Raw genomic sequence first — 7,878 nt, 5'->3', positions numbered from 1 at the left:
CTAAACAAAACAAAACAAAATAAGATAAAACTAAACAAAATAAAGACAAAACAAAAAATGAGAAAACTAAATAAAACAAAAAATAATTAAAATAAAATAAAACAAAACAAAAAATGAAATAAAATAAAATAAAAAAGATTAAATTAAATTTGATAAAATAACATAGGATAAAATTAAACAAAATAAGACAAAAAAACAAACCAAACAAAATAAAATAAAGTAGAATAGGATAAGATAAGATCAAATAAGACAAAATAAAATAAAACAAAATACAATAAAACAAACCAAAAAAAAAAAAAAAAAGACAATAAATTAAATTACATGAAGAAAAACACTAAAACACAAAACCACACACCTGCTTGCAGTGCTAGTGGAACCTGCTGCATCTTCTTCTTCCTCGTCGTAGTCATCTTCATCATCAGAGTATGGGGGCTGAGGTTGGCCTGGCATCCGAGAGCGACCGACGCCAGCTGCAAGATCTTCTTCCTCCTGTGAAGCAGAAAGTCCTCAACAAACAAAAACAATCTGTTTCCACTGTTTGAACACTGAACAGAAATCAACATTTTGGATTTTTGGCTGGTTAGAAAGTAATGGAGACGTGGAGTGGTATTAAACATTTTCATTTCAATTATAAGGAAAAAAATGAAACTATTTAGTTTGAATATCCTCAGAATCCTTCGTAATGCAGGGTAAACTCCACCGATGCTCTGACCTGCATTGGAGACTTGGCGTAGTTGTGATTGTCCAGGAATGCTGGCAGCCTTTGAACAACGGGGTTTGAACCGCCTGCTTGCTGGGAACCTCCTCCAGACGGAGCAGCTGGTTTGCCCATCGTTTTAGAGCCTCCTGGAGAGTTAGAGGTCTCTTTGGACTCATCCACTAGATCAGAAGAGAGAAGTTATTGTTCGAGAAACCCTCCTGGACACGAATAGGATTTGTATAATTAAAAGACTAATGGGAATGGTTTTACAGCAGATCCAAGGATGATAGGAGTGGGTCTTTAAAGTCACTGAATTAACTAACCTGGTTGTTAAAACACACTCGTTGGAAAAAGACGATCAAGTTACCTGAGGAAGCCCCCGAGCTGGCATCTGCTTCCTTCTTGATGCTGTCGTCTGCAGCAGAAGCGTCTTGCTGCTTCTTCTCCTGGACATGCTCAGTCTGCGTGAGCCGGATCATCTGAAATAAGATTCTTCATCAGACACTCCGACGAAAAACTCATTAACTCAACACGTGCAGACACATTTCAGGGTTCGTGGAATTAGCCCCAACTTGTGGGGGAAAAAAAAAAAAAGGTTGGTTGAGTTCCTGACCTTCTGCAGACCTTCCAGAATAGTTTGTCGGTTTTTCTTTAGAACTTCTAATTTAGACTCGTACTTCATTCTTCGGTCGGGCACCACTGCCATCAGGTTGAAGCGGATGTCATGGTACGGCTCACTGAAGACGAGCACGCCAGCGGAATAGGAATTAAGCTTTGAGGGTTAATGTAAAAGCAATAGCGTCACTAAAAAGACCTATCTGCTGCATAACTCACCCAGCTGTGGCCAGCCCAATCCTCTCCATAATCACCCGTCGAGCTTTATCCGTCCACTCCTCCTCCTCACCCCAGGGTCCTGAGTTAAACATTTTAAGATACATTTTACTGCAATAAAAAAGCTTTAAAATATACACACATTAGTGTTATTTGGCCTTTAAAGGAAACAAACACAAAAAAAGTCTGTGGACCCAAAACTCCTCTTCTGAAATTCAGTTTGAGAATCAATTGTAAAGTCTGGTCATTCCTATCACTTCTACCTCTATAGCACATGTCAAAGTCAAGGCCCAGGGGCCAGATGCGGCCCTCGTGGTGATTCTATCCGGCCCTCCAGATCATTTTATTCTATTGTTATTAATGGTCCGATGTTATCTTGTGTTTATTCTTAACATGTATAATTTGGACTAAATATATTTTTTTATGGAGAGTAAAATATTGAAAGTTGTTTAAGATTTAAGTTGATTTATTCTGGAATAATATTTCAGCCTCTTCATTATTCATAATTATGTTAAAAAGTTACGGTTTTAAAGTTTTAAAAATTGGCATTCTTCTAACTTTTTGGACTATTTTGGCATTAACTAAGATTATTTAGTTTAGCTAATATTTTAGCTACATGCTAGCTGTTTTGGCTAATTTAGGCTTTTTTTCAGTTTTTAGGCTATTTTGGAGTTTAGCTAATATTTTAGGTACATACTAGCTTTTTTGGCTATTTTTTATTTTATTTTATTTTTTTTGTTTTGTTTTTTAGGCTGTTGTAGAGTTAGGCTACTATTTACACACTAGCTGTTTTGGCTAATTTAGGCTTTTTAAAAGTTTTTTTAGGCTGTTTTGGATTTTAGTTAATACTTCAGCTACATGCTAGCTGTTTTGGCTAATTTAGGCTTTTTTCAGTTTTTAGGCTATTTTTGAGTTTAGCTAATATTTTAGGTAAATGCTAGCTTTTTTGGCAATTTTTTGTTAAATTTTATTTTATTTTTCCCCCCGTTTTTTAGGCTGTTGTAGAGTTAGGCTACTATTTACACACTAGCTGTTTTGGCTAATTTAGGCTTTTTAAAAGTTTTTTTAGGCTGTTTTGGATTTTAGTTAATACTTCAGCTACATGCTAGCTGTTTTGGCTAATTTAGGCTTTTTTCAGTTTTTAGGCTATTTTGGAGTTTAGCTAATATTTTAGGTACATACTAGCTTTTTTGGCTATTTTTTATTTTATTTATTTTTTTTGTTTTGTTTTTTAGGCTGTTGTAGAGTTAGGCTACTATTTACACACTAGCTGTTTTGGCTAATTTAGGCTTTTTAAAAGTTTTTTTAGGCTGTTTTGGATTTTAGTTAATACTTCAGCTACATGCTAGCTGTTTTGGCTAATTTAGGCTTTTTTCAGTTTTTAGGCTATTTTTGAGTTTAGCTAATATTTTAGGTAAATGCTAGCTTTTTTGGCAATTTTTGTTAAATTTTATTTTATTTTTTTACCCCGTTTTTTAGGCTGTTGTAGAGTTAGGCTACTATTTACACACTAGCTGTTTTGGCTACTTTAGGCTTTTTAAAAGTTTTTTAGGCTGTTTTTGGAGTTTAGCTAATATTTCAGCTACATGCTAGCTGTTTTGGCTAATTTAGGCTTTTTTCAGTGTTTAGGCTATTTTGAAGTAAAGCTATTTCTCAGCTACATGCTAGCTGTTTTGGTTAGCTTGAGTTTTTTTTCTCAGTTTTTTAAGCTAATTTAGCATTTAGCTAACATTTTAGCTGGCTATCAGATGCAGCATTTTCAGCTATTAGCTTCAGTGATTTCAGCTATCAGCTTTAGCGATTTTAGCTATATCAATTTCAGCATCTTCAGCTGCCAAATTCAGTTTACAGAATTAACACTAGCATTATCACAGGTAATGCTATATATGTATCTCATAATTTTGTTAAAAAGCTACGGTTTTAAAGTTTTAAAAATGTGTTCAGTAAATGTTTATCCTGTTCGGCCCACAACCTAAGGTGTGTTTTGGATTTTGTGCGACTGAGTTCGACACCCCTGCTCTACAGAGTCTCACCATGGTCGATGGGGTAAGCCTTTAGTCCGTCCAGCTCAAACAGGCGGTCTTTGATTGGCACATAGCTGACAAAATGGAAAGCTTCCATCGTTCGAACTGCACTGATGCCATTCTGCTTCTCCGGCAAGTGCCTTGGCTCCGGTCTCCATGGAAACACAAAAAGTTAAAGAAACTTATTCAAATGGAAAACGCTTGACATTCAACAAAATACAGCTTCTCCTTAAATATAAAAAAATGACTTTTTTAATAATTTCTTTAGAGACTGTTCCTTTTCTTTCCTATAAGGGGATACATGACTGTAGCCTACCTGGCGTGGCTGTTATGAGCTCTGGCGAGCTCTGGGGCGTTTCCAATTGCATAACCTTTACTCTACAGGAGAAAAAAACAATATATAAATAAAGATTAGTTGGGACAATGATTGAACAGAAAGAAGAAAAATCAACAGCTATACTTTTAAGTCATTTTTTAACCATAACAGAAATAGTGTATTTTCAATACTTTAAACCCATAGGTGTTCATTATAGGTTTTAACAGCTCAGCATGTTCTCTTTTTTATATTTTTAAGGAAACTGCGATCTAGTTTTCCAGAAAACTCATTGGTTTCAATGATTTTTTGGGATAAAGTTGCAAGAGTAAAGTTATAAAAAATGGCTAAATAGTAAAAGTATCAAAGTGCTGCAGCATTAGGACCTTGAGTGAACTAATGTAGGAGGAGAAAGCACAAAAGAAAAGCACTGAAATGAAGAATCGAAGCAACATTCTAAAGAAAAAATGTCCTAAAATGATTTTTACACCAACAAGATAAATGTATAAATTCACAAAGAGAAATGAGTACTCAAAGTTTGAATCTAAAGTAAATAACTTGATCACCCAACAACGACTGCTAGAACACGTTTTCACCACGAAGAAGGACACAAAACAACTTACCTCTGGACTAAAGCCTTTAGTAAAAGCCTTAATGCGACTGAGTGTGGAGCCCAGCTCAACTCCACTGCAGTTCAGGAGAACACTCAGCAGAGCATGGGTAGCACACGAGTTTGGTATCAGCTAGACAGAAAAAAAGAACAAACAACATATTTGTTAAAAAAAAAAAAAATTCACATGCATTCTGTAGCTTTTCATGCAATCTTTCTGCAATTATGTTGCTTAATGTAAGTTAGATTTTAGAAATGCCTTTTTTTTAATTTCTCTAAAAAAATGTAAAATAATCTAAAAACAAAAAAGATCCGTTTTACTTTAATTAAAGTCGAGTGTCTGGATGTACCAAAAAAAGAGTAACTCAATCAAATGTACTAACTCCATGTATCCATCTATCCATTTTCAGAACCAGCTGTATCATTTTTGGGGTTGTGGGGCTGATGGAGCTAAAATAGTATTAAACAAGTATATAATTAAAATATACAATTCTAACTTACTTTTTAGTTTTTTGTCCATTTAAACATTAAAAAACAATCAATTAAATTCCATCCATTATGTTATAAAAAATGAATAAAATTTCATCTACTGCAACTAAATTATATGAACATTTAGGAAACTATGAATTGGTGTCAATAGGCTTAACTTGTTCAGTGAGAAATAATAGAATCAAGTTAAACACAGAATTCAATGTTGTATTAAAAAAAAAATCAAACACACAATCCAAAACCATTAGTGTGAATCAATCTAAATTTACCTCGGACACAGCTCCACTGTCCTTTGGGGTCCCACAGGGCTCAATTTTAGGACCACTTCTCTTTTCTCCCTATCTACTCTCTCTGGGATCTATCATACAGAAACATGGAGTGTCCTTTCATTTCTATGCTGATGATAGCCAGATTTACCTCCCAGTGAACAAGAACGGCTCCTCCCGTAAACAGTTAATGTCATGGCTACATGAAATCACAGCATGGTTGGAGTGCAGCTTCTTGAGTTTTAATGAGAACTCAGGTGATGTTAATTGGCCCTAGCGACCGCTGTGACCCCTCTACTTTGGACCTGGGTCCTCTGGCTCCACATTTTAAACACCGTCACAAATTTGTTTTTTTTTTTTTCTGGATAGTGATTTTAAGCTTGACTGTCACATCATTTCTGTGGTGAAGTAGAGCAGTAGGACTTTGAGACAGTGATCCACACTTTTATTAAATCTTGGCTGGATTATTGTAATTTACTTTTATTCGGGGTTAGCCAATCCTCTCACCTTTGAACATTCGTGATGCGTCCATTTTTAAAACTGAGCTTAAAACCCATTTTTACAGCCAAGCTTTTAACGTTGCATGAGACTCTGATATGTTTATACTCTGTTTTTTATTCTGTTTTGGTTTTAGTTGTTTTATGCTTATATTTTATCTATTAGTGTTCTATTGGTATTCTTGGTGTTTTAAGTGCTTTGTAGCAGTCTCTCTGTTAAAGCGCTTTATAAATAAAGTTGATTTAATTTGAATCCTCTTACCTGATGAGCAAAAAACATGTCATTTACTATGTCCTCATCGATGACCGAAGTCTCATCCACCAAAGTGTTGACTTTCCTCCTGGATCGACGCTCTTCAATCCACTTAAAGAGGAAGATGAAGCCATAGACAGGACTGCAAAATCAAACAAAGGTAATTATTTTATTATATATACTTAAATTTTAAGTTATGGCTAATACTCATATGAAGCTTCTCTAAACAAAAAGTGGAACACTTGTAGTCTAATTAAGTATAAGCAAGTATGCTATAGATTGTGTTGAAAGCATACAAAATAAATACTTCTTCAGACTATTTTGGAGCAATTTAAGTTTAGAATATATGAACAATTTATGCAATTTTTAGCTAAAATAGTATTTTTTTTTTTTTAAAAAAACTGTGTTGTTTTCTAGGACATAAATCCTGGAAAGTGGCAAGAGTTCATTAGAAATTCACTTCTGAGTTGTGGGTGGGATCATTAGCATAGAGTAAGCCCACCCCTAGTTCCCAACATACATTCGTTTACACTTTCTCCAGCTGGTTTTAGGCCCCTTACACCCTCACCCTAACATTACCTGTTAAGCAAAAATGTTGAGTAATATTGGAGCTATCCAGCCGTATAGTTTTGATTCAGATTCCAGTTCGGACAAGGAAAATGAAGATGTTCATGGATTTATTTGTCTGCAAGCAGATTCATCAGAGAGAGCTCCCATTGTCGCTTCTACATCACAAATAAGCTCATTTTCAAACTGTTTTTTTCATCTGCTCCCTGATTCGCAACAATTGGAATAAAGCAATACTGAGGTTAATTTTCTTCATTAGGGTCCTTTATAATGAGGAAAACATGCTACAAGAACATGTTAAAAACAAACTAAAAACAGCATTTAAATGGACTACTTTTTGAAAGGGGGTTACATGAGGCTTTAGATACAAATACCAATAAAACCCACAGAAATAATTCCAACTAATAAAGTAAAACAAGATACCTTTGACACTTGCTCTGGAGATCATAGATTTCTTCAACTTGCACACCTTTGACACCTTTAATACATTAGGAAAAACGTTAGATCAGTTTTCCATCTTTGATAACTTCAGTAAAGACATTTATATAAACCTAGCCTGAGAGAGAATACTAGCATCTTACCAAAATCTTCCACCAGCAGAGTGAAGAGTCCTGAAATCACAAAAGAATCAAGAAAAACGACAGTAAATATACAACCATGATAAACAACGTTTATACAAAATTGTTATCATGGGATAATCGGGGGAAAATGGGCAAAACAGTATAAACTTTAGTACCAATATACCTAAAAAAGTAATACTAATAATATTAATCTTCGTTAAATAAATGGGCAACGATTTGAAAGCTAACGTTAGTTAGCCGAGTCGTATGTCGTTATGAGAAACATTTCTTACCCGGATCACTCTCTAGCTCCAGCCAACCTTTATTCATGTTGGTTTTTAGACTGTTACTTAAGATGTCTTCCAATCCATGACCGAAGGCGTGAGAGGAATATTTAGCTTTGTGCCGTTTTTATTTATTTATTTTGAAAAAAACCCAATAGAAAACTCAACATAAACACAATAGAGCAAGCGCGTCACCCATTGATGACGACATCAAAGCGCGCCGGAAAGTTGTTGCGGAAAACCGTCCGGAGTCAAATCTTTTGTAGTTTAGCCGCGACGGCAAAATCACCCAATTAATTTATTTTAAAAATATATTTTTATTATTTAGTCCAGTTATGATTAGCTTTTTATTTATTTATAGGAGGAATTTAACCGAATCACAAAATAAAGCGCACAGCTCTCTCCTTTAGGCTACAATTAAGTGTGATATTACCTTAAAATCAAAACGTATACTTATTAATTCTAAAATGTTAAATATTTTTTT

The 7,878-nt window shown here is 34.6% G+C and overlaps 1 protein-coding gene across 2 annotated transcripts in view; it reads right to left on the bottom strand.

Annotated features, from left to right (window-relative positions):
* Positions 1 to 7,631, bottom strand: part of bap1 (BRCA1 associated protein-1 (ubiquitin carboxy-terminal hydrolase)) — a 12,311-nt gene extending 4,680 nt beyond the window's left edge. For both annotated transcript variants that reach the window (XM_024270897.2, XM_024270898.2), the window contains exons 1-12: positions 7,404 to 7,631; positions 7,132 to 7,161; positions 6,974 to 7,028; positions 5,993 to 6,125; positions 4,492 to 4,611; positions 3,872 to 3,933; positions 3,565 to 3,707; positions 1,535 to 1,613; positions 1,314 to 1,437; positions 1,068 to 1,179; positions 713 to 879; positions 356 to 489 (exon numbers count right to left, since the gene is read on the bottom strand). In XM_024270897.2, coding sequence (XP_024126665.1) covers positions 356 to 489; positions 713 to 879; positions 1,068 to 1,179; positions 1,314 to 1,437; positions 1,535 to 1,613; positions 3,565 to 3,707; positions 3,872 to 3,933; positions 4,492 to 4,611; positions 5,993 to 6,125; positions 6,974 to 7,028; positions 7,132 to 7,161; positions 7,404 to 7,440 — 1,196 coding nt within the window. In that variant the 5' untranslated portion in view covers positions 7,441 to 7,631. The remainder of the gene's footprint in view (positions 1 to 355; positions 490 to 712; positions 880 to 1,067; positions 1,180 to 1,313; positions 1,438 to 1,534; positions 1,614 to 3,564; positions 3,708 to 3,871; positions 3,934 to 4,491; positions 4,612 to 5,992; positions 6,126 to 6,973; positions 7,029 to 7,131; positions 7,162 to 7,403) is intronic.
* Between the last annotated feature and the right edge of the window lie 247 nt (positions 7,632 to 7,878).

The sequence above is a fragment of the Oryzias melastigma genome, linkage group LG5, assembly GCF_002922805.2.
Source record: "Oryzias melastigma strain HK-1 linkage group LG5, ASM292280v2, whole genome shotgun sequence".
In the NCBI taxonomy this organism is placed as follows: Eukaryota; Metazoa; Chordata; class Actinopteri; order Beloniformes; family Adrianichthyidae; genus Oryzias; species Oryzias melastigma.
This window is presented reverse-complemented; position numbering and strand designations above follow the sequence as displayed.